The 26,982-nt window shown below is 42.4% G+C and overlaps 1 protein-coding gene across 2 annotated transcripts in view; it reads right to left on the bottom strand.

Annotated features, from left to right (window-relative positions):
• Positions 1 to 24,239, bottom strand: part of LOC111158868 (calnexin) — a 35,916-nt gene extending 11,677 nt beyond the window's left edge. The window contains exons 1-9 of one of the 2 annotated variants that reach the window (XM_022521167.1): positions 24,118 to 24,236; positions 15,475 to 15,637; positions 6,647 to 6,823; positions 6,319 to 6,392; positions 5,367 to 5,425; positions 4,771 to 4,912; positions 4,189 to 4,270; positions 3,465 to 3,657; positions 728 to 917 (exon numbers count right to left, since the gene is read on the bottom strand). In XM_022521167.1, coding sequence (XP_022376875.1) covers positions 728 to 917; positions 3,465 to 3,657; positions 4,189 to 4,270; positions 4,771 to 4,912; positions 5,367 to 5,425; positions 6,319 to 6,392; positions 6,647 to 6,820 — 914 coding nt within the window. In that variant the 5' untranslated portion in view covers positions 6,821 to 6,823; positions 15,475 to 15,637; positions 24,118 to 24,236. Of the gene's footprint in view, positions 1 to 727; positions 918 to 3,464; positions 3,658 to 4,188; positions 4,271 to 4,770; positions 4,913 to 5,366; positions 5,426 to 6,318; positions 6,393 to 6,646; positions 6,824 to 15,474; positions 15,638 to 24,117 lie in introns of both variants that reach the window. The other variant, XM_022521166.1, reaches the window with a different exon arrangement.
• Positions 24,240 to 26,982: the final 2,743 nt, after the last annotated feature.

Below are 26,982 nucleotides of genomic sequence, written 5' to 3'. Positions count from 1 at the left end.
TCTACCTCTCCCTCTCCCCCGACCCCTCCTCCCCACTTGTGCCTGTGCATGCATGTGTTCTCTCTCTCTCTCAAATAAATTAATTAATTAAATAAAATAAAAGAAATAAAATCAAGCAGGGAGCCCAATGCAGGGCTTGATCCTGGGTCCCTGAGATCATGACCTGAGCCAAAGGCAGATGCTTAACTAAGCCACCCAGGTGCCCCCAAAATCTTTTAAAAAACAAATTAATTAAATAAAATTTCAAGACTTTTAAAGATTTTTTTTTTTAATTTATTTATTCATTTGGCAGAGAGAGAAAGAAGGGAAAAGCAGGCTCCCTGCTGAGCAGAGAGCCCGATGTGGGGCTCGATCCCAAGACCCTGAGATCATGACCTGAGCTGAGGCAGAGGCTTAACCCACTAAGCCACCCAGGCGCCCCATAAAATTTCAAGACTTTTAAATGTGAATTCATAAAAGCCCTGGAAAGGCCAAGCGAACAAAGGTTCTGCTACAAACCCACCATGTTCCCACAGGCAAACTCTATCATCAATTTCAGCATTTTGTGGCTTGTAAAATAGTATTAGGCAATCGAGATGATCACTATGGCCCCTTTTCAGCTATAGTGGTCTCCCATTTTTCCTACCATTTAGAGAGCACCATAGATTATTAAAATTATGAGATCTTAGCCAACATCAGTTGCTTAAGCCACATGGAACATATGAAATGCTGCACTGTGAAGACTCACCAGTCGTCTGGTTTGACAGCATCAGGATCTGGTATTTTTGGTCTTTCATCCCAATCCTCAGGCTTCTGGTCTTCTGGGTCCTCAATCTCACGTGAAGGATTTACAGGAGGAGTCATGTCATTTAGCAAATTTCCACTATTCACAACAGACTGGTCCACTAATATTTCAAAACTATTATCTGGATTCAAGACTGAAAAAAATTAAATGCAATTTAAAAAAATAAATCAACCACTCATTTCCCAAGTTCTCTTTACCACAGCAGAAGATCCTATTTCTAATAGGAAATGGAAGCACAGAGTAATGACCTCAGGGTGTCAGAGTCAGAAGACGGTCTTGGAGCCTTATGTAGTTAACCCTCTCTTCCTTATCTGTAAATCATAAATGCTAGTTCCTCGGGATTTTAAAACTAAAGCAAATGACACATAAAATTTAAAGTTGCAGAAGACTTCACTTATGGACATTAAAAACATCAAAACACCAAAGGTATATAAACTCATGCAATAATGGTCTGACACAAATGGTTACACACCAATCAACAGGCAAATAAGTTTATTTATTATAACCACCACCCCCCAATAAGGAAAAGCCCATTTCCTCATTTTTTGAACTGGTACTACTACCATCTATGTTACCAAAATTTCCAAGTACACAAGCGTTTGATTTTATATATTAAACCACATGTCTACTTATGGTTGTACTTTTGAGTCCAGTGGAACTTTAAATCCATAAACATATCTGAAGTGAGACTTACTCTAAAGCCTGGATCCCACACCTAAATGTCTCACTGGCAACTGACTAGGTCCCAGCACATCCAGAATACTATGGAAAGCAGGGAGCACCTATGCCACTGCCTCAGTGTTAATGAAGGCCGGCAATGTTGTCAGTCATATGTGCTCTCACAGAGATATTCTTACACCTTTGTGAAGAGAGTAAGTGGAATACAGCACGTTCAACTTTTTTTTTTTTTTTTTTTAAGAGAGAAAGCACATGCATGTGTGCAAGGAGAGGAGCAGAAGGAGAGGGAAAGAGAATTCTGAAGCAGACTCCCCACTGAGCATGGAGTCAGACTTGGGGTTTAATTCCACAACCCCAGATCATGACCTGAGCTGACATCAAGAGCCAGCTGCTCAACCAACTGAGCCATCCAGGCACCCCAGCATTCGACTTTTAATAAAACACTACACGTGTTTATACAGATACGGTCAAATACATATTACAATGTTGACATTTCAAATAATTTTAAATGTAATTTATTTTGCTTATTTCTAGCTTTTGAATTCTATATGGAGTATGTATTACTTCTGTTATAAAGAAAAAAAAGGTGGGGCCCCTGGATGGCTCAGTCGTTAAGCATCTGCTTTCGGCTCAGGTCATGATCCCAGGGTCTTGGGATTGAGCCACGCATTGGGCTCCCTGATCAGTGGGAAGCCTGCTTCTCCCTCTCTCACTGTGTCGCTCTCTGTCAAATAAATAAAAATCTTAAAAAAAAAAAAAAAAAGGGAAAGGAAAAAAGTTACTGTATTCTTTAGGAAAAGAGGCCTGTCTATATATACTTAAACCAGCAGGAAAAGCTTCATTAAAATAAAAAACGCATTCCAGGGATGTCTGGGTGGCTCAGTTGGTTGAGCGGCTGCTTTCGGCTCAGGTCATGATCCCAGGGTCCTGGGATCGAGTCCCGCGTCGGGCTCCTTGCTCCGCGGGGACCCTGCTTCTCCCTCTACCTCTCTCTCTCTCTCTCTGACAAATAAATAAAATCTTAAAAAAAAAAAAAAAAAAAACGCATTCCAGGGGCCCCTGGGTGGCTCAGTTGGTTAAGCAGCTGGCTCTTGGTTTTAGCTCTGGTCCTGGTCTCGAGTCCATTCCAGGCTCTGAGCTCAGTCAGAGGATTTCTCTCTCTCTCCCCCTCTGCCCTTGCCCTCCCTTGCATGGTCTTTCTCTCTCTCTCAAAAATAAACAAATACATCTTTAATAATAAAATAAAAAACGCATCCCAATGTCCAACTGTCTCGGGATGCCCAGGTGGCTCAGTTGATTAAGCATCTTGATCCCAGGGTCCTGGGATCGAGTCCCATACTGCGCTTCTCGTTCTGCCCTGCTATTCCCCTGCCTGTGCCCTCTCTCTGACAAATAAAATCTTAAAAACACACACACACAAAAACCTCAACCATCCAGGTATTGGAGCATCCAAACTTTAACTGAAAGATAATTTGAAAACAACAACATGTATTTCTTTTTTTTTTTTTTTTTAAGATTTTATTTATTTGTCAGAGAGAGAGGGAGAGAGCACAGGCAGACAGAATGGCTGACAGAGAAGCAGGCTCCCTGCCGAGCAAAGAGCCCGATGCGGGACTCGATTCCACAACGCTGGGATCATGACCTGAGCCGAAGGCAGCTGCTTAACCAACTGAGCCACCCAGGCGTCCCACAACATGTATTTCTATTGTGTCCCATTATTTAACATGTTATCATCAAGAAAATACACAATGGGAGAACATGAGGGGAATCAGCAAAGTTTTTTACGGAACATACAAGCTTACTCTTAAGATGGTCTCAAACCCCACTTTTCAATTCAACCTATGGGAAAAGCAGCTTTTTAAGTTCTTTTCACCACTACAATATTAAGTCAACAGAGACTCTTACTTGCGGACTTCGGTCTTCTCCAGATATGTAATCTTTAAATTAAACAGATAATAAATGTATGGTGCCATAATACCCCCAAATTAATATGTTTTCTTACTTAATGTATAAAGATGTGTCTTCTTATCAGTAAAATAGGTCTTCAGATCTGCATCTGGCCTCTTAGCATGCTTTTCTTCATATACACCCGTTTTGGGGTTTTTGTGGCGGAAGATGAAATGCAATTTATAGTCTTCTCCACATTTATCTGGACCAAACATAATCGTATAAGGGGTCTTGTCGTGGAACTGATCCTACAGAAACAAAAATGAATTATTTTTAAGTGACTCAATCAGAGGGTTCAAAAGCAAACTTTCAAAATGTGCTATTTCCTCTAATAAAATCCCAGGTAAATTTCTGGCACCTTAAAGAAAAAGCTGATTCATTTGTGAGGCTTATATAGATACCACTGAAAAGGAATAACCAGAAATTACCCGGGGAAACTTACATGAGGATACATGAAAGTACTTAAAAACGAAACAAAAACAAAACAGAGTAATGCATGTATCTAGATAGTTACTGCTTCTTTCATAAAACAAAGAAATAGGTTTGCCAAAACTAAAAATTACACAGAACAGAAGTCAGGGATAAGGCACAATGGCTTTGAAATTCACATCTCAAATAAAAAAGAAGCATCAAAGTCAATATTCCCAATCCTCTAAATATTTCAACAGTAGGAGAGGAGGCCTTCATTTTCTCAGGTCTTACAAGATTCTCTTTCCTTTTCTCTAAGATTCTTAAAAGACAACTGTGGGTGGCCATATAAGGAAACAGGAAGGACGTACCAGGTTGAGTTCTGGGGTTTTGGAAAGCAGTTTCACGTAGGCACCACCACATTCTATTCCATTTTGGAAATTAACCTCATACCTGATTTCAAAGAGAAAACCAGAAAACCGTAAGGCATTTTGAAAGATCAAATTTCTTTGACCAGTCTTGGTCACATGTTTTATCACAGGTCATATGTTTATCCTTAAGAAAAATTTCACCCTATTGAAGACCTTTTTTTTAAGTAATTTTTATACCCCACTGGGGCACCAATTCACACCCCAAGATCAACAGTCTCATGCTTTACTGAGTGCTCCTCATTTTCTTTTGCTTTTGAATGGCTGTTCAATCACCCCCAAAGCATAAGTAAAATAAAATAAAACCTTAATGCAGATTCCCAGTATACACTTTTGACAAAATCCTGATCATTCGCCATCAGGAGAAAAGTAAGTTAATCTGTTTCAAAAGAATTTACTGGGCAGGAAAAAAGTACTGGATTACAGGATGCTTAAATATACTGCAAACCTGCCACTGCGATAGGTAATTATTCTTATAATTTCCTAAGATCTGGGAAGTTTCTATCAAGCAAACGTTTGACTCACTGAACTATGAGAGGCTTGGTATCAAACAAAAAGGGCTTGTTCAGTTTCGCAGAGATGGCATGATGCTTGGCCCGAGACATCAACACAAGCCCTTTATCACCTGGGAGCTTCGTTTCCTTCATTTCATCTACCTCCCACTTTCCTGCAAGACATCAGAAAAAAAAAAAAAAAATCATGCTAATCATGCCTTTGAAGATCTCTTAAATGTTAACAAGCAAAACTCCAAGGCATGCACATCTATCATACTGGCAAATTTTTAACCTACTCCATTTACCTATGAGAGCTAGCCCATTAACCACACACATGTGACAAGTATTAGGATATGGTTTTTAAACCTGTAGCTTATTCACTTCATCTACACCTAGAAAGACCTTCCATTTAACATAGACAGCAGCACAGGCGACACATTACCTCTCCATTTTATGGTGTAAAGCAGTCAACAGGTCTAATCCTATGAACACACACACAGCAAAGCTTCTAAGGGAAAAATCTTAAAATGTATACAGACTATTTGCAGACCTGCCTTAAGACACACTATAGAAACCACACATGAAGCCTCAGTCTGCTATTCTATATAAATCAAATGGAACTCTCACCATCGTATTTGGCAATTTCATCATCAGTGTCATCTTTCTTGGCTTTGGATAAAATCCACCTGTAATTAGGACAAACCCCCAAATTAAGATTTAAATGCCAGCTGGCCTGTGAAAAGAAACAATGTAAATACTAACACAAGCAGCATCTACCAAGTCTTCTTAGCCTACTTAATCACTCTAGTACTTTCCTTTTTTTTTTTTAAGATTTTATTTATTTATTTGACAGACAGAGATCACAAATAGGCAGAGAAGCAGGCAGAGAGAGGGGGAAGCAGGCTCCCTGCTGAGCAGAGATCCTGATGCGGGGCTCAATCCCAGGACCCTGGGATCATGACCTGAGCCAAAGGCAGAGGCTTTAACCCACTGAGCCAGCCAGGTGCCCCCACTCTAGTACTTTCAACTTTTAAATCTGCCAAACAGAAATACATACTATTCAACTCACAAACCTGTAAGAAAAAGTACCAAACCCATGAAATAATTCCACTTTTTTTTTTTTTAAGATTTTTAGTTACTGAAAGAGCGAGTGCGGATGTGGGGGCGGGGGTAAGAATCTGAAGCAGACTATTCACTGAGCATAGAACCTGACGTGGGGCTCGACCCTATGAATGCGAGATCAGAACCTGAGCTGAAACCAAGAGTCAGACGCTTAACTGAAGTCACCAAGGCATTCCTCCACTTTTAAGACTAAAGAGAAAAAAATTTCTCAGTTCCAAAGAACAATATATAAGATCAAGGGGAAAAGAGAAATGGAAATTAGACCCACATATTCTAAAAAACTTTTCTAAATGGACATGTTCTAAATTCCGTCTAAATGACGACAAACACTGGGGACATAAAATAGTTATAGTTAAGACATTTTACTATATAAAATGCTATCTGAAAAGGAATCCACTATCACATCTTACTTACATGATGCTTGCCTACAAGACATTTTTCCCCAAGAAACACTTACCCTGACAGGGTTCCTCTGTCAAAAGAATCAGCAAAATACACTTCCCCTGTTGGAACCGGAGCTTTATAGGTAACCTGTGTTAAATTTAAAAATGTATCAAGAATTGCAATTTTCAGCACGATTCCCTTCTTAGTAAGATTTGCTTTCAATTACCCCAAACTTTTATAGCTGCCTCATGATTCAATATATGTAATTTATCATCGGCAACATATAAGAAAGGCTGCTATTTTAGCCAACTTTGCTTGCCCTTGGAAAAGGAGCCAAATTTACCTTCATCCTTTGACTACCTCAAGAGGTCAAACAAATAGATTCAAAGACCACTTCAAACCTTGGGAGATGGAGGAGTGCTGGTATCTGGTTTCGATTTGGAGTCTTCTACCTCTTCAATAACATCATCGAGGTCGTCCTCAATATCAATCATATCATCATCGTGTCCTTCATGAGCCTGAACAATGCCAGTTCCAAGGACCAGTAACATACACAGCAGCCACTTCCCTTCCATGTTCTACATTTAAAAAAAAAAGTAAAATCAGTGAAATGTTATTGCTTCCTTTTAAATATTTTTTAAAGATCACTGACCCCTCTCTTATTTAAAATTAAGGCCTTCAAATCAGAAAAAACCTTTACTGTGACTATTTCATTTTACAGATAAAGAAAGTGAGCCCAGAGAGATAAAGGGGGTTTTCCTAAGATCAGTTAAAAGACTGAATTTCACGAAAATTTCCAAATGAAACTCAAAACGATTGTCCCCATATAGAATTATCACATTGGCTTCTCAGACCCAGGCTGTCAGGATGCAATTTCCAACTCACTTCTTGCATTTAAAAACAGTTCGATGGGGGTGCCTGGGTGGCTCAGTGGGTTAAAGCCTCTGCCTTTGGCTCAGGTCATGATCCCAGGGTCCTGGGATTGAGCCCCACATCGGACTCTGCTCAGCGGGGAGCCTGCTTCCCCCAGCCCCGACTGCCTCTCTGCCTACTTGTAATCTCTGTCAAATAAATAAATAAGTAAATCTTTAAAAAAAAAAATTTAAAAAAAAGTTCAAAGATGGACAAAAGCTTTTTTAACATATTAATTTGCAATTTACAATGACATGGTAACAGAAGGGCTAAATAGCCTCACATGAATGATTTAATATAGATATGGTTATTGTTCAAAGATCACCAAGTTTAAACATGGTTTTAAGTTGGTGTTTTAAGACTGAACAAAAATATTAAACCAAGGACTAGCTACTCTTACCTCTTGTTCTTTTAAACATGTAAGTGCCTTGTGTATTGTGTTAGGCTGTCATGGGTGGTAGTGGGTCCTCTTTCCAAGGACCACAGATTTAAAGATATAAAAGCCGAGTCACATGGATGGACAACATGATTCAATAGTACGTAGTACAGTTCCAGTTCTGCAAGATGAGTAAGGGTTCTAGAGACAGATGGAGGGGATGATTGCACAAGAATGTGAATGTAATTTATGCCACAGAACTGTACATTTATTTAATGATGGTTAAGAAAGTAAATCACCACAAACAACAAAAACTAATTTTTAAAAAAAGACAGTAAATCTTATGTGGTTTTAAGGCAACAACAAAAAAATGATTTAAGGAAAAAAACCTGAGTTTAACATTTTTGGTCTCTTGTTTACAATGAAGACCTTTATTTCTCAGGCAAAATCCAAAAGGAATAAATAAGAAAAAAACTGAAGGAGCTCCTTCATAAACTTCAAATGGCCCCAATTCACAACCAACACTGCCATTTTGACCAACTGAGTTTCTAGAAAAATGTAAATCAATTTATTCTCATGCTCAGTTTAATGCCAAATTCCTATAAACTCTCTAATCCTTTACAGTGAGTAACTCAACACAAATAACTATATTTTCATGCATCATTTAGTGGTATTTCTTTATGCATCTTAGGACTGTGTTCATAGAATGAAAGAAGGTAGAGACTGGATTCCTAAATGCTTAGCATTTAGTGCAGAAAATAAAAGTGCTAAATAAAATCATTCACAACCTTCTCTAGGACTGGTTTTTAGAAAAAATTCTTTTTTTTAAAAAGATTTTATTTATTTATTTGACATAGAGAGAGACAATGAGAGAGGGAATACAAGGAAGGGAAGTGGGAGACAGAGAAGCAGGCTTCCTGCCAAGCAGGGAGCCTGACGTGGGGCTCGATCCCAGCACCCTGGGATCACGGCCCGAGCCAAAGGCATACGCTTACAACTGAGCCACCCAGGCGCCTCTTTAGGAAAAATTCTTAATATCAACATTCTGCTTCAGTTTCTTATATACTTAAAAACACAAGTAATCTCTCATTTATTCACTGGAAAGACCTCTGTTTTCTGGAATGGCATAGCAATATTGCTATTTGATTTACAACTTGCTCTCTGAAACTAAACAGGCTGTTTCAACCCTTTTATCTAAATCAATTTTATCTAATTCCCAAGTTCTTGCCCATAGAAACAATGCTATAGGGGCACCTGGGTGGCTCAGTCGGTTAAGTGTCTGACTTTGGCTCAGGTCATGATCTCAGGGTCATGGGATGGAGGCCAGCCTCAGGCTCTAAGCTCAGTGTGGATTCTGCATGTCCCTCTCCCTCTGCCCCTCCACCCCACTTGTGTGCACGTTTTTTTCTTTTTAAAGATTTTGTTTATTTTGAAAGAGAGAGTGAGAATCTCAAGCAGACTCCACACTGAGCATGGAGGCCCATGCGGGGCTTTATCTCAAGACCCCTAAGATCATGACCTGAGCCGAGATCAAGAGTCAGAGTCAGACCAACCCGCTCAGATGCCCCTAAATAAATAAAAATCATAAAAAAAAAAAAAAAGAAAGAAAGAAAGAAAGAGACAAAGCTATAAATGGCAATTAGAGTCCCAGGTATAAGCTATAAAACCAAACTAGCCCCAAACACAGCTAAAACAACATATAGCTAAGATTTTTTGAAAGTAAATAAAATGTGCTAAGACTAGTAGTAATTAAAAGTACAAAAGCAATGGATTACTTAGAACTGAGTACTGGTGCTGGAACACACATTGTCCAAGGAAAAAAGCTAATCAGGAAGATGGTCTGGTGGGCTAAACACTTGCCTTTAAAAAAGAACTGATTTTTTTTCTCTCAGTAAGTTTTAATGTGTTGATATATCACTGCTATAGACTGAATTAGATTCTCCCACCCAAATGTGCATGTTGAAGCCCTAATTCCCAATGTGACTGTATCTAGACACAAAACCTTTAAGAGAGGACTTAAGGTTAAGAGGTCACAGGGCGCATAGGGCCCTAATCCAGCGAAACTGGTACCCACGTAGGACACTAGGAGCGTTCATGCACTGAGGAGAGTCCGTGTGAGGACACAATCAGGAGCAGTTCTCTGCAAGCAGGAGAAACGTCCTCACCAGAAACCAATCCCAACAACACCTTGATCTGGGACTTCCAGGCTCCAGAACTGAAAGAAAATCATTTCCTATGATTTAAGCCCCTGCCGTGGTATTCTATTCAGCAGCCCAGGCCAACCAAAACAGCTCTCCTTCAGTTTTTAAGTAAAATGTAGAGCTATGTTTCTCAAACTTAAACAGCTGTCAGCATCACACAGGGACTTGCTGAAGAAGACTGCTGGACTTGGTCTGAGTTTCTGATGCAGTCCAGGCCTGGATTTTTACTTTTCCAGCAAGTTCCGGGAACCACACTTTGAGACCACTGCTTGGGGTTTATGAATAATCCATCTGGGCTTGGTTTTCCAGTTTATAAAGCACTTTCATACACACTGTTCATATAAATCTCCTGTGAGGTATTACTCTCGTTTTATTTTATGGGTTAGGAAGCAAGACTTAGTGAAATCAAAATAACCTACTTATTATCACAACTAATAAGTGAGACTCAAAGAATTCAAATCCTCTATTTCTATTACACTAAACAGAATGCTACTATGTAGTTGCATACTGAGAAGGCATAACGGAAGAGAAGACAGGAAGAAGACCAGGCAGGAGGAGCCTTTAGGAGTGATCTGGAATGGGGAGGTTCAGATAGGGTTAGTGAGGGCAGAGCGACTGTGGAAGAGTGAGCCCAGGCTGTGGGCCTAGGATGGGGGGGGGGGGGGGGAGGCATCTGTGTCGGGGAGGCAGAGTGGTCCCACTACAAGGAAAACCCTTTTCACAGAGCAGAAGGCTGGCTACCTGTCCTGTCAGGAACAACACAGGAAGTCTCTAGGAAGCTTCAGAAAATGCACTTCTCACCCACTGCCGTTTCCTCTACACTCTGGGGTGCAGAACCTGGTTTTTTAGGTGAGAGAAGTGTGCAGGCATTCACCTATTCCCTTCACATAATCCAGAAGGCTATGGAACCTGTGAGGCATCAGTCCTGCCAAACCACGCCTCTCAGAGCTCTTACCTTAATGAGCCTTACCCTCTGCCAGCTCCACATACGCTGTGTTAACACCAGTACTGTTACACCAGTATTGTTACAGTATTTGCCAATATCCCCCCCAAATGCTACAACCAATAGGTCCATTCTAGTTCCAAGATCCACTAGTAAGTCAACTTAAATGTTCCAAGTTGTGTTAGAGATTTGTCCATATTTACAAAGAATTCACCAATAAATTTTAAGGTGACTTTAATTCTCTGCTTTGTTAATGAAAATCCAACATTACTAAGACACAGAATCCCCCCATCTTCTTTCAGCCCCCCTACATGGAATGGAGTCCAAAAGGTAGCACTGACTGGGTGGGTATTTACACAGGATGTTGCACTACTATGCTTTCTAGAAGAAACCATAGGAGAAAACTTCGGTGATCTTGGGTCTCACAATAAGGTTTTACATACAACATCAAAAGCAAGATATATGGAAAGAAAAATCAGTAAGCCAGATTTTATTAAATTAAAAACTTCAACTCTGTGAAAGACTTAAGAGAATGAAAAGACAAATCAGACAAGGAGAAAATGCTTGGAAAACGCACAACTGATAACAGACTGGTTTCCAAACTGTACAAAGAACTCACACTCACCGAAGAGAAAACCAACCATCCAGTTACAGAATGGACAAAAAATTCTGAAGATAGCTCACCAAAGATACAGAGATGAAAAATAAACATGAAAAGATGCTCAGTATCATCTGTCACTGGCTACTTGCAAATTAAACCAAGATACCACCACACACGTATTAGAATGGCCAAGATCCAAACACTGGCAAAGGTGTGAAGCAACAGGAGCTCTCATTTATTGCTGGTGAAAATGCAAAACAGCATTTTCTGGAAGACAGTGTGGCAATTTCTTACAAAACTAAACGTAGTCTTACCATCTATTCGGCAATCATGTTCCTATGTACTTGCCCAACTGATCTGAAGGATTACATATGCACAAAACCCTCCACACCAGTGTTTCTAGCAGCTTTATCCATAACCACCCCAAACTTGGAAGGACCAAAAATATCCTTCAATAGCTGTATGAATAAACAAACTGCAATGCAATATTATTCAGCAACTCAAAGAAATGAGTTATCAAGCCACAAAAAGACTTGGATGAATTTTAAATGCATATTGCTAAGTGAAAGAAGCCAGTCCGAAAGGGAAAAATGTTGTATAATTGCAATATGACATTCTGGAAAAAGCAAAACTACAATACAGTAAAAAAATCAGTGGTCACCAGAGGTTCGGGGGAGGTGGTCAGGATGAATGCCATCAGCACAGAGGGATAATTCAGGCAGTGAGACTACTCTGTAGGTTGCTAGAATTATGGATACGTAACTCTGCATTTGTCAAAACCCATGAAACGTCACAGCACAGAGAGTGAATCTCACTGGATGAAAACCTTAGAAAATCATTTAGGAGGTCGAGTGACCCAAGGACAGCACGTAGGATGTGACAATCTGTTACACATACATTAAACCACCTCACTGGAAGGGGTAGAGAGAGGATGCTGACCTACGTAACTTCGGAGTCTGTAAACTAGACTGTGCAAAAGCACTTTACCAGCTGGTAAGTTCGTTCCCAGGGGCGTACAGGTTGACAATCCTGATACTGCTGTATACGGACACGAGAACTGAGCAAGTGAGTATACGGGTGGTGGAAGGTGGGAGCCACCTTTTCACTGTTAGGTGTGCACGCTGACCGATAAGCAAGGGCAAGAGGCTGGAACAGCCCTATAGTAATGGGAGAGGGCTGGAGACATCGGTGTAAACTCATGCTGCAGCTAATTCACGGAGGGTTACATGTAGTATTTCTAGATATGCACACATATGCCCGTTAGTACACACGTTTCCCTGCTGTGTCACCTGTGAAGGCCTAGAAGAAACTACACCTCAGTAGCAATAAATATACCTAGTACCAAGATCTTGATTTTTTTTTAAGAGTTTATTTATTGGGCGCCTGGGTGGCTCAGTGGGTTAAAGCCTCTGCCTTCGGCTCGGGTCATGATCTCAGGGTCCTGGGATCGAGCCCCGCATCAGGCTCTCTGCTCGGCAGGGAGTCTGCTTCCTCCTCTCTCTCTGCCTACTTGTGATCTCTGTCTGTCAAATAAATAAATAAATAAATCTTTAAAAAAAAAAAAAAAAAAAGAGTTTATTTATTTAGGGCGCCTGGGTGGCTCAGTTGGTTAAGCCACTGCCTTCGGCTCAGGTCATGATCCTGGAGTCCTGGGATTGAGTCCCGCATTGGGCTCCCTGCTTGGCAGGGGGTCTACTTCTCCCTCTGACCCTCCCCCTTCTCATACTCTCTCTCTCTCTCTCTCTCTCTCTCAAATAAATAAATAAAATCTTTAATAAAAAAAAAAAGAATTTATTTATATGACGGAGAGAGATCACAAGTAGGAAGAGAGGCAGGCAGAGAGAGAGGGGGAAGCAGGCTCCCTGCTGAGCAGAGAGCCCGATGCGGGGCTCGATTCCAGGACCCTGGGATCATGACCTGAGCCAAAGGCAGAGGCTTAACCCCCTGAGCCACCCAGGCACCCCAAGATCTTGATTTTTTTAAAAAAGATTTTATTTATTTATTTGACAGAGATCACAAGTAGGCAGAGAGAGAGGAAGGGAAACAGGCTCCCCGCGACCCCAAGATCATGACCCGAGCTGAAGGCAGAGGCTTTAACCCACTGAGCCACCCAGGCGCCCCCAAGATCTTGATTTTTAATAACACTTCCAATTAAAGGAAACAGGGCCCTTTAGAGAAGTGGCCAACTCTAGGATTGGGGTAGGAAATAAGTAAGATGAGCCTGGAACATCTCACAGTGCCAGAGAAATGTTCAAAAAAGAAAACAAAAATAAAACACCCATCATGATTGGGGGGGTGGTATGTTAAAGGAACACAAGAGTGCCCAGTGGCCAAAGTGGAACAGTATGAGTCAACAAAATAAGTGGTACTAGATAATACCCTAAGTATAAAGTAAATGTCCATCTGATACAAATACACGGGTAAAGAAAGAAATGGGGGAGAAGAGACAAATCTCCCATGCAGAAATATTCCAACTGATCTATGCAGCTACTCCTCCTTGAAGGAAGGAGAGCCTAATCCCCCACTCCTTACATGTAGGCGGCTACACAGTGATGTCCTCCCAAGAGCACAGTATGGGAAAACCAAGAGAGAGAGAGAGAAAGAGAGAGAAACGTTTCACTGGAGAAACCTGGCAAAAGCTATCTCACCCAGGTGACCAAGGTCAACATCAACAGTGAGAGGTCATGTTGAGAGTATGTACCCTTGACACAATGTGATGAAAAAAGGACTTTAACCTCTGCAGTCTTCCTCCCAAAAATCCGTATCCCCAGCCTAATCATGAGAAAAGCACCAAACAAAACTGCAACAACAGGAGGACATTCTACAAAACATCCTAACCAGTAGTCCTCAAAAATGTCATGGCCGTCAAAACTAAGGAAAGTCTAAAGAACGGTTGCAGCCAAGGAGAGCCTAAGGAAATCTGACTAAATGCAATGTATCCTGGAACAGAAAAGGGACAGTGAGTAAAAACAAGGGAAACATGAATTAAAGAAAAGTTTAGTTAATATTTATGTATCAAGATTGGTTCATTAGGGCGCCTGGGTGGCTCAGTGGGTTAAAGCCTCTGCCTTCGGCTTAGGTCATGATCCCAGGGTCCTGGGATCGAGCCCCACATCGGGCTCTCTGCTCAGCGGGGAGCCTGCTTCCTCCTCTCTCTCTGCCTGCCTCTCTGCCTACTTGTGATCTCTGTCTGTCAAATAAATAAATAAAGTCTTTAAAAAAAAAAAAAAGATTGGTTCATTAATTATAATCAAATGTTCCATACTAATTTTAAGTTGTTAACAGTAGGGGAAACTGGATGTGCATCATATAGGAATCCTCTGCGTGGTCTTCATAATTTCTCTGTAAACCTAAACCTTTTCTAAAAATTAATTAAAAAAAAAAAAAAAAAAAAAAAAAAAAAAAGATGTTCCACAATTATGCCTCAAATGGTTGATCTCCCACCCCTTCAAAAAAATCCTGGAGCTGAACTATACCACAGGAATCTAGTCTAGCTCTCCTTTTTGCACAAGAATGAGGTCCAGAGACCGACTTGCCAACAATCAGTTATTGGCAGAATCAGGATCAGAAGCCAAGGCTCCTGCAGCCTGGTGCAGTGCACCCCACTTGGTAATTCCACAAACGCTTTTGTCTGAAAGACACAAAGTGATTTTCCACATATTTTAACAGCTAGGAAGATTTCAGAGGTTTTTTTTCTCCCTTTAAAGTCTTCATTTGTCTTTACGCTGACAGACTCCTAAGCAGAGAGCACACTTCTACTGTCACTTTGCTTCTAAGATTATCGATAGGAAATCTGTAACAAGGAGTTCAACAACAAAGCAAGAATGCTTAATTTAGAAAACAAACAGCACACACACCCCCCCCCAACTTCCCCAGAGCCACAGAGCAAGTGGTTCGTAGATTTGGAAGGTTGAGGAGTAAAAGTGCATAAAGCAATTACCTTTAAACCAAGAAACATTCTCCTATAATAAAGAAACATTGGTCACATTTGCTAAAATTCTCTTCTATTTCACAGTTCATGCCAAGATCTATCAGCTCTTTGACAGCAAGGCTTCCCACATTCCTGCACGCCATGACAGCCCCCCACCTCCAACTTTAAGCCATTATATTCTTAGATCACTTCATTTTTTGGTCTTCTTTCAGAGGCCATCTTCTCTCCCTGTCTCTCATAACTTTTATCACTGCAAGACTCTTACCTTAAACTCTACAGCAAAGCCCCTCTGAGCCAGGACGCAAATGCTGGGTGGATGAACCACCTGTAGCTAGGCTAGTCGGTGCTATGAGAGTCTCACAGTGGGCTGTTTAAATTCCTATCTTAGCCAAATTAAAATCACTACAGTCATGGACCCCCAGGACAGCCTGCAATCAGAAAACAAAAGCACAAATATGAAAATCTTTCAACATCTATGAATCTACTGAAGTGGACAACTTGTCTCAAAAATACCATTCAGTTATATACAAATGGGAGTTTTGTGTGGTTCTGTCTTATGATACCCTTTAAGCAAAGGCTTAGTCAGTAAAACCAGTAACTGTGGGGGCCAACTCCATATGGTCCAAGTTCTGATTTCTACTGATCCAGAACTTGATCTAAAACAAAACCTACGGGACAGCTGGGTGGCTCAGGGTTAAGCATCTGATTCTTATTTCGGCTGGGCTTCTGATCTCAGGGTGGTGAGATCGAGGGCGGGACCAGGCTCCCCATTCAGCAGGACTCTACTTGAGACTCTCTCCCTCTCCTTCTGCCCCTCCCCATGCTCACAAGTGAACACACTTTCTTTCAAATAAATAAATCTTTAAAAAATAAAATAATAAAAATAAAACCTACAATACCTAGGTTCTAGAGAAATCGACAGACTGCATATCCTTCAAATCCTCATCAGTCAATCAACTGGACTTCTGATAAAAGCTGGGTGGCAGAGTTCAAGAGTGTTTTCTGGCAATCACAGGCTCAGACTGGGAATTATATATTAAAAACGGGTTAAAGGAAAAAATGCATCTGATGCCCATCAGAAAACTTGGCTAGAGTAAGACACTAAACCAATGTTTGTTAATGGTATCCAATTCCACGAGTGCCAAGGAGGTATCAAATATGAAAAAAAAAAAAAAAAAAAGTCAATCAGGAACTCAATCTGTAATATGGTATCCATAAAGTCTGAAAACACAAGGGGCAAGGGGATTTTTAAAAATCTGGAAACAGGGGCGCCTGGGTGGCTCAGTGGGTTAAAGCCTCTGCCTTCGGCTCGGGTCATGATCCCAGGGTCCTGGGATCGAGCCCCACATCGGGCTCTCTGCTCCACAGGGGGCCTGCTTCCTCCTCTCTCTCTGCCTGCCTCTCTGCCTACTTGTGATCTCTCTCTGTCAAATAAATAAATAAAATCTTTAAAAAAAAAAAATCTGGAAACATAAAAATGTTTTACGGATTAAAAGTGACCTTGATGACATTATGTATACTTGCCTGTGTTTTCAGACTTAATGAATATACTGTAGTAGTAGTTCTACAAATCAATTTGGGGGGGTTTTGGGGTCAGTATCAAAATAAACTCATAATACTATAACCTTTTCTTTTCTTTATCTAACTTGCAAAAAATGCACAGGTTAGTACCACTTAAGACTCATGCTAGTATTCTCTTTCTACAAAAACAATGCCAAAAAAGCAGCAATTTCAAAAATAAATTCCCAACATGATAAAACTGCATAGAACTACATACACACACAAGTGCATGTAAATCCTGGTAAACTCTAAGTAAGGTCTGTAGATTGTACCAATGTCAATTTCCTGGATTCGAGATTGAACTATAGTTATGTAAGAAGCTATAACTCAGGGGATGCCTGGGTGGCTCAGTCAGTTAGGTGTCTGACCCTGGATCTTGGTTCAGGTCTTGATCTCAGGGTTGTGAGTTCAAGCCCAGCACTGGGCTCCACCCTGGGCATGGAACCTACTTCCAAAAAAAAAAAATTAAAAAAAAAATGCTACAATTGGGGGAAGTTGCATGATGGTTGCCAGAGACTGCTCTGTACTATTATTGCAACTTCTTACAGGTCTATAATTAGTTCAAAATTAAATGGTCTTTTTAAAAATATTTTTATTTATTTATTTGACAGAGTGATAGAGAGCAGAAGTAGGCAGAGGGAGAAGGAGAAGCAGGCTCCGCACTGAGAAGGGAGCCCGATGTGGGGTTTGATTCCAGGGCCCTGGGATCATGACCCGAGCTGAAGGCAGACACTTAACTCACTGAGCCACCCAGGTGCCCCTGAAATTAAATGTTTTTAAATGACGTATACTGGATCAACAAAGATGGCACTTCAGACTTGAGCAAAGTTGTCCAGAAACCAGCTTTAAACTGACCTCCTTCTGTAAAGCTTAAAATTATAAAGGAAGACTCGGAAAAATGAGCTGGATTAGAAATCTGAACTTGAGGGGCGCCTGGGTGGCTCAGTGGGTTAAGCCTCTGCCTTCGGCTCAGGTCATGATCTCGGGGTCCTGGGATCGAGTCCCGCATCGGGCTCTCTGCTTGGCGGGGAGCCTGCTTCCTCCTCTCTCTCTCTGCCTGCCTCTCTGCCTATTTGTGATTTCTCTCTGTCAAATAAGTAAATAAAATCTTAAAAAAAAAAAAAAAAAAAGAAATCTGAACTTGAAGAGGTCAAGTCTTTCTCTTTTCCTTCCAGTTAATAGCGGTTTTGTTTTTAGTAATTAAATGTAATTATCTACCTATATCCATGCCAGAGTATCTGCACCCTCTGGGTTCACATGGACAAACACACACATTTATACTATACTTATAATATACATGACTTCTGGCTTGATTCCCAATTTCCCAAGGACAGAGCACTAAGTCTAGCTCTCAAAATCTCAGGGACAGGAGTCTTCAAGAGCACCTAATCTACTCACTTTTAATACTGCAGTCGACACTTTTTAACTTTTACAAGAGTGAATTCATAAAAAAAAAAAAAAAAAAAAGGACAATTCAGAAAAGTAATTCCTGATAACCCAAGGCAGTACGGCACATGTAGTTGGTATAACCCAGAGAAGCCTGGGCCCCAGACTCCCCTGCTCCTCCCTGTGGCCCTGCTCAGCTTACTGAACTCCCAGGAGTCTTCTTCCCTGTTTTACAGCTGCGGGGTAATAGTACTACTGGTGGGAAAGCCTGCTGTGAAAACAGAAAAAGGTAATACAAAGTCTATCAGAGTCCAGGACTTTATAGGTAGGTATAAACAAATAGTTCGTTCTTTGATGCACAATTAGTACAACCAATTGAATTAGTTCAATTCTCATACAAGACCCACAGGTCTAATACACCTGCCTCCTCCTCCAACGTTTTTCAGCAAAGCTGAATAATTTTGCATGGCCAGAAAAACTTGCTTTCCTCCAACCACACTGTATGATTTCTTAACTCTTCCTTGCAATGGTATCTCTACAATTTCAGCATTCGTAGACAGAAATGTCCATGTTTATCTGTGATTTTTTTCCTGCTTTGTCACTGATTATTTCTGTTCATGAATTCTCCAAAATTCAATTTATTTCTTGGTTAATTCTAATTCTGTTCTCAGCACACTCTGAAAAAAGACAATCCCAACTATTTTACTACATACATTTAATAACACAGGAGACTTCACCTGTACACGTAATATCTGATTTAACAGAAACAGACAATTCTGCATTGAATTTCAGCAAATTCAGATAACCACTTAGATCAACTTTAGGAATGGGCACGCTAAAGAAATAGTAAATTTGTACCCTGTAAGGCATAAAACTTTATTCTCAATAAGGGTCTGTGTAGAAAAAAAAGGTATTTAAAACAAATGGAGCCTTATTTTTTGAGTTCATTAAATTTAAAATTTCTATATTTTACCTTTTTAAGTCTATTTTTTTCATAGGAAATATCGGTCTGGGGCACCTGGCTGCTAAGTCAGTAGAGCATGCAACTCTTGATCACGAGTCAGGAGTTCAAGCTCCATGTTGGGCGTAGAGCTTACGTTTAAAAAAAAAAATCTATCTATCTATCTATCTATCTATCTATGTATTTTGGCGTATGGGGGAGAGAAGTAGGGATAGGGTGGCTGGGTTATGGACATTGGGGAGGGTATGTGCTATGGTTGAGTGCTGTGAAGTGTGTAAGCCTGATGATTCACAGACCTGTACCCCTGGGACTCATAATACATTACATGTTAATAAAAAAAATATTATTAAAATAAAATATATATAGGTGTATGGTTTTCTTTTCTTGTGAAGGCTTTGTCTGGTTTTGGTATTTAGGGAATACTGACCTTACTAAATGGGTTGAGAAGTATTCTCTCCCTCCTATTTTTCAGAGGAGTTTGTGGAAGGATTGGTATTAATTCCTCCCTAGGTTTCTGAATGAATTTACCAATAAAGGCATTTGGTTGTAGGCTTTTATTTGTGGGACTTTGTTTCTTAAAAGAAGTTAGGAAATTTCAACCCTAATTCCTATAATCCATGTGAAATTAGAAAGAGGAACAGAAGAAATCCCCAGGAAGGGATTATTTGTCACTTCATCAAGCTGAAGAAGTTCTTTCTATTCCCATTTTATTATTTTTTTAAATAAAGATTTTATTTACTTGAGAGAGAGAGAGAGAGCATGAGACAGGGGAGGGCCAGAGGGAGAAGCAGACTCCCTGCCAAGCAGGGAGCCCGATGCGGGACTCAATCCGGGGACTCCAGGATCATGACCTGAGCTGAAGGCAGTCGCTTAACCAACTGAGCCACCCACGTTCCCCAATTTGTTTATTTTTATCATGAAAGGGAGCATTTTGTCAAAAGCTTTTTTCTGTGTCTATGAGATATGGTTTTTGTCCTTTATTAATGTAGAGTGTTACATTCATTATTGAATGCTGAACCAACCTTGCATTTCTGAGATAGTGACGCCAGTTGGTCATGGCGTATAGTCCTTTTTATATGTTGCTGGATTCTATCTGCTAGCATTTTGAGGGTTTTGCATCTATTTTCATAAAGATACAGGTCTACAGTCTTCTTGTGAAGTCTCTGGTTTTGGTATCAGTATAATACTGGCCTCATAGAAAGAGTGGGAAGTGTGCTCTCTTCTATTTTTGGAAGAGTCTATGAATGACTGATGTTAATTCTTGTTTAAGTATTTGGTAGATTTAACCAGTAAAGCCATTTGGTTCTGGGCTTTTCTTTGTGGGACTTGTCTCTTAAAAGAAGTTAAGCTATTTCAAATAATTCCTTTAATCCATGAGAAATTAGAAAGAGGAACAGAAGAAATGACCTACCTAATGTTCTTGGTTGTTCAAAAAAAAAAAAAAAAAGCAAAAACAAAAACAAAACCAATTTATTTTTTAAGGCAGCATATAAGAAATGAGGCAGTCTTTCTTTCATGCAGGTTATCCACTCATCTATTAATACACCCTTTAAAAATGTTGGTCTTATGGGGTTTAAATATCTCAGGTTGTCTAATTTAATCCCTACAAGAACACCAGGAGGTTTGATCACCCTCAGCTGACATAGGAGAAAACTAAAGCTAAGAGAAATTACAGAAACTGTCCGAGGTCACAGTTAGACACAAAGCAGTGTTTGTGAGCAGGTACTCAGAAGTCACAATCGCTCCTGGACTATCCAGTAACTTGGTACAGCGAGTGAACTGCTAACTTTGGGGCCTCAGTTTCTTCATCTCTTAAATGAGAATAAGAACACTATATACTTCTTAGGGTCACTGTATAAACAAAATGCAAGTGCCTGGCTTGCAGGATATATGCATAACCCTAGCAGGGATTTCTACTATTACTACATATGGCCTAGTGATACCACGTAAGTTTTAATGGTTCTAAAACTCGAAGTTTTAAGGCAAGCAAGAAATTGTAAGTCTTCGATTGGAAAGGAACCAGTTAAAAGGGATTTGATTCCAGTCACTGATGAACCAATTTACTACTCTATACCTTCTGACTGTATTACACATGCATCTAGTCAAAAATTAAAAGCATTGTGGGGGCGGGGGCCCCACATAAAACATAATCTTTATTGTGAATGCTTATCCACTTAAAAATATAGCTATATGGGTGCCTGGGTGGTTCAGTTAGTTAAATGTCAGCCTTTGGCTCAGGTCGTAATCCCAGGGTCCTAGAATGGAGTCCCACATCTGGCTCCCTGGGGAGTCTGCTTCTCCCTCTACCCTTCCCCCTGCTCGTGATCACTCTCACATAAAATCTTAAAAAAAAAAAAAAAAAAAAAAAAAATACATATATATATATATATACACATACATACATACACACACACACACACACACACACACACACCTTGTTTCGAGTTTTGAATTTTGTTTTTCATTGATGGGAACATAATTGGTTTTTCCATACCACCACTTTTTTTTTTCCTATAACCTAATTAGGTTTAACATGTGAATACTCAAAACACATTGCTGAAGATCCTCTAAATTCTTTTTTCTTTTTCAAGATTTTATTTATTTATTTGACAGAGAGAGACACAGAGAGGGAGCACAAGCAGGGGGAGCGGCAGGCAGAGGGAGAAGCAGGCTTCCCACTGAGTGGGGAGCCCGACGGGGGCCTCCATCCCAGGACCCTGGTTATCAGGACCCAAACCAAAGACCGCTGCCTAACAACTGAGCCACCCAGGCGCCCAATCCTCTAAATTCTTTATCAAAAAACAAACAAACAAACAAAAAATTCTCCAAATTGGTTTCAGAGCTCAAAGTTAAGCTTAATTTACAAGTACATCTGTTGCAGTTAAAAAATCGACCAACCAGCAGCACTTTCCCAATGAAGTTCTACAGTAAGCTATACAGGTTACAACTATGTGCGGGCCCTTTATTTTTCCTAGGAGTTGTTATGGACTGCCAGTTCTTCTGCCAGGAGTGTAGCAGTTCCCTGTTCACCATCTTATTTGTCCCTCCCAGTAACCCCCCCCCCCCGAATGGTGAGGCAGCCAGGAGACTTCCCATTTCTACCTTGAAGATGGGGAAACCAAGGTGGTTCCTAAGTCAGTTACTTACCATGCTGGGCCTGGAATTCAAGACTCTGCCTTCTGCTTCCCAACCGTCACTTCATGCCTGAAGCTATCTTGCAGGACAAAGTGAACTCTCATGAAAGTATGCAACAGCATGATTGCTAAAAGGGCAGCAACAGCTTCTGCCCAACCGTTTACCTCTCATGGTTCTTGGAAGATAATGTCAGCTGAACTGCCTGACCAATGATAGTTAGGTGGAGCCGGATGCTAACACCCATTTTCAGATAGGTCAGAAAATCTGCTGTTGTAGGACTCATTCACTCCAATACACCGTTCACTCCAGCCTTCTCGTGATTCAGTTACCAGGCCTGCTGGCTTGTGCACCCTGGCTGGTGCGAAGAACTCCCACACAGTGCTTTACCTCTCTGTTCCAAGTCTGCTCTGAGTATAATTACAGCAAGTGTACAACATGGCAATGATTCTATTCATGACCCCCAAACGATGCGGAAAAAGCTAAGATACAGTAGCACCTCAAAACTCAACACAACTCCTCTCTTAAAGACAGAAGTCTACTCATTACAAAATTGAACAAAATATTCCGTTTCCTAAATCAGAGGAAAAGAGACTTAACCGTGGCTCACCTTTGTCCTCGCAAGCTTTTAACATTCAACTCAGTTTAACGTCCCTCAATGGGCATTCACTGACGTGTGCCATTCCCAGCAGCCGACCCACTAGATCCAGTTCTCCCTCCCGTTACTGTAAACGTAGCTTCAGCCAGAAACAAACACTGCGCTGTACGTTCATTAAAGTTTGAATTAAAAATAAAGACGTAAATGTGACTTCAGATACTGGGCAACAGGACCTAACTCGAAACGCAGCATGGGAGTGCAGTGGACCAAAGGAACTGGGATTTGAGCAACACTGCAATCATTATTCATCTAACACTATGTGTCAGACTTCCCCACCTTACTGTACACCCAATTTAGTTCTAACAACAACTTCATCAGGTATTATCACCTCCGTTATTTGTGGAGAACTAGGACCCAAACGGTAAGTGAACTGCCTAAGTTCACACAACAACAAATGATCCAAAGGGCATGAACCAGGGCCGTTATACCCTCAACCCCTCCACCAAAACTGCCCTGCCCTCAGCTATAATCCCAAACGTGATCATAAAATTTATGGGCATGACCTTGGGCCAGTCATTTCATAGCTCTGGGTCTCCTGTTTCCTCCACCATAAAGCGCCCTGCCCTCGGTGAGCTTTTGGGTGCTCTCCTGCTTTTTAATAACGTCCCCTGAATTTCCGACTGGATCCTTCCCCACCCCCAAACAGGTGTAAATGTTAAGACTGAAGTTTTTCAACCAAGGCGTGTTCTAGCACATTCTCCATTCTTCGGGGGTGCTAGGGTTCAGTCTTCGCTTCGCGGGTTTATCTTCCCCCACCGAACCTGTAAGGCTAATCCCATACGTTCCCTCCCCGTCTGAGACCCCCTTTTCCCACGGCTAGGAGCGCCGACTAGGCCCGATCCCACTCCAGACCTTTCCCCGCTGACTCCGACCCACCTCGCGGCTTCCCAGGTAGCCAGTAAAAGGCCTCAGAAAGCCCTAGAAGCAAAGCCATAGGAAGAAGTTAGCCACCCAGAGGTCAAGGGAGCCTCTAGGGCACCTGCCACGCCTCCCGCCCCCGGCGGCGCGGCCAGGGCCTGGCTCCCCACACCGAGCAGCCCAGATTCGGGCCTCGTTCCTCACCGCCGGCGCGTCTGCTGGGGCCTGGGCCCTCAAACCCAGCCCGACCCCCTCGGCCCCGGCCACGCCCGGCCCTTCGGCCGCCGCGCCCCGCACCCAGGCCCCCCAAGGTCCTCACAGGCCTGAGGACACGCGTGGGCCTCCTGTCTCACCTCGAGTTTTACGGGAACCGCGGGCGGTGCCAGCGCCTCCACCCGCCCGCACACCTGGCCCGACGCTGCAGTGGAGACAGCGGCAGAGGCGGCCCGACCGTCACGTGCCGCAGAACCAAGAGGCCTCGGCTACCGCCGCTGCCGCGCGAGCGAACCCCACCGCGCGAAGCCCAGCCCTGCGTCCGCCCCTCGCTCCTGAGTAGCTACGGCCGGCGCCAAGTCCCGCCCCCCCGCACAAGCTCCGGTCTTTGGTTGGCCGCTGTGGCCATCGCTCTATGCACCTTCCCATACGCCCCCTAGGGCTATTCTTCGTGGAGTGTGAGGATTGGCTGGGAATGAGGCAGGAAGTGGCTGTTGATTGGGCGGGAGGGAAGGAGGTGGGCCGCCCCGGAATCGGGAACCTCAGGCGCGCGCGCCCTGGGGCGGGGCCGGCGTTCCGGCGCCTGGATGCCCTGGTACCTTAGTGGGCCCGCTGCCCGGCCTTTCATCCCCAGCTGTTCGGTTCCTACGCCGCCGGGGCCTGGACCTGGCCCCCGGGATGGGCATCCCGTTCCCTTGGCTTAGGGGCAAATGGCAGTCGGCAGACCGGGTGGGAGCTCCTCTGGGCCATCGGGAGGGGCCGGTTCCCGGAGGCGGCATGTGCGGGCCCGGGACGGAACCCGGCGCGGGCTCCCCTGGCCTGGCCTGGAGTTGACTTCGCAGCGCTGTGCTTGTAACTCGGCGCCACCGTTCCTGCAGAGTCATCTCTCTGGGCGTAGCAGCCTGCCGCCGCCTTACCCAGCACAGAGTTCAGAATGCTATAACCCAAGGTTATTTCCTTTTTCAGTTTGGGATGTCTCCTTGAATAAGATTACACGTAAGGGCCCGGAGACAGACTGACGGCGTTCGGGGAAAAGGATGGGAAGATGTCAGACACATCACAGTTTTTTAACCCACTTCAGACACATCTTCAGTTTTAATGTGCTGAGAACCTCAGAAAATGGTTTCTCTCGGCCTTTATAGGTCCTGGTCTTGGTCTTCAGTTTGTTTGGAGACCCAAAGGCTGAATCTTAAGATGGAAAAAACTAGAATCAGCAGGTTAAGAATCAGCCACGGTTAAATCTTTTTACCTCTGATTTAGGAAACGGAATATCCTATCCTAGGAACCAGCATTATTCCCTCCTGGCAGTTGTGAGGACAAAATAGGACACAGAGTTTGATGTCTGCCTGAGTTTAGTATTCTCCAGTCCTTCAACACCCAGATCTGTGTAAGAGAATTTTACTTATGATATTCCCTATGCCACGTGTTCCAAACAGTGAGCTTAAAATGTAGTTATAGGAACTGTATGCGAGTAAAGGAGCTAAAAAGTAAAGAGAAGGGAAGGGGCGCCTGGGTGGCTCAGTTGTTAAAGAGTTTGCCTTCCGCTCAGGTCATGATCCCACTCCCTGCTCAGCAGTGAGTCTGCTTCTCCCTCTCTCTGTGATCTCTCTTGCTCTCTCTCTCAAATAAATAAAAATCTTTAAAAAAAATTTTTTAAAAATAAAGAGAAGGTAATGTAGCTTTGGGTTGGAACCGCTTTCATCTAGAATGGACAGGGAAAGAAGAAGACTTGAGCTGGACCTGGTAAGGTGTGCAGGATTTCTGTAGATGGAGAGTTGGAAGAGAGTTGAAGTCTTCCTTAGATGAGGCAACGGCATATGCGAACACAGGAAAATGGGTAGTGTGTGTTTAGGCTGGAGTGTTTTTTGTTTGTTTTGTTTTTTAGATTTTGTTTATTTATTTTATATTTATTTATTTGACAGACATCACAAGTAGGCAGAGAGGCAGGCAGAGAGATCGGGGGAAGCAGGCTCCCCACTGAGCAGAGAGCCTGATATGGGGCTCGATCCCAGGACCCTAGGATCATGACCTGAGCCAAAGGCAGAAGCTTGAACCGACTGAGCCACCCAGCGCCCTTAGGCTGGAGTGTTTTAAAAGATTTTATTTCTTTGGCTGGAGACAGGTGTTTAAGCAAGCAATAGGATGTCAGCTCTAGGATTGGGTTAGGGGCTAACCCTTGAAGGCCTAGCCAAGGAGTCTGCAGGGAGATGGTTTGGATTTTTTTTTTTTTTTTTAAGATTTTATTTATTTATTTGACAGACAGAACACAAGTAGGCAGAGAGGCAGGCAGAGGCAGAAGGAGAGGGAGAAACAGGCTCTCTGCTCAACAGAGAGCCCGATGTGGGACTCGATCCCAAGACCCTAGGATCATGACCTGAGCCGAAGGCAGCCACTTAACTGACTGAGCCACCCAGGCGCCCCTGGTTTGGATTTTAGATTATTTCAGTATTATTCCAGGGAATTCTGAAAGACGGAGAGAGACTATGAGGACAGTTAGGAAGCCTCTTCTTGGAGCTGATTTAAGGGCAGGGTTAGGGATGCATGTATAGAAACAAAAGCATTAAATGTTGATGCTTGAAGAATGGTCCGTTGGACTCAGGAGGATAGGGAAAGAGAGGAATCAATGCCAACACTGGGATTGTGAGCCTGGGGGACTGGAGGTGAACTGTATAGCCCCCCAAAAGAGGAAATTCAAGCTTGGCTGATCTAGGGGATCCTCTCTGGGCCAAAGACAGAGCAAGACTGGAGATCTTGCTAAGAATCCTGCTTGGGCTTTTTTTGGCTAGAGCATAATGTTCTTCAGAGGAAGAAGTAAGGGGCACGTGGCTCAGTCAGTTAAGATCATGATCCCAGGACCCAAGTAGAGCTCCTTGCTCGGCGGGGTGCCTGCTTCCACCTCTCCCTCTGCCGCTCTCCCCACCCCCAATTTGTGCTCTCTCTTTCTCAAAGAAATAAGTAAAATCTTAAAAAGAAGGAGGAGGCGGCGGCAAAGGACAAACCTCATG

Source organism: Enhydra lutris, unplaced genomic scaffold (assembly GCF_002288905.1).
Source record: "Enhydra lutris kenyoni isolate GAN:26980312 unplaced genomic scaffold, ASM228890v2 scaffoldscaffold64, whole genome shotgun sequence".
In the NCBI taxonomy this organism is placed as follows: Eukaryota; Metazoa; Chordata; class Mammalia; order Carnivora; family Mustelidae; genus Enhydra; species Enhydra lutris.
The sequence above is the reverse complement of the archived record's forward strand: the minus strand, read 5'-3'. Positions and strand labels throughout refer to the sequence as shown.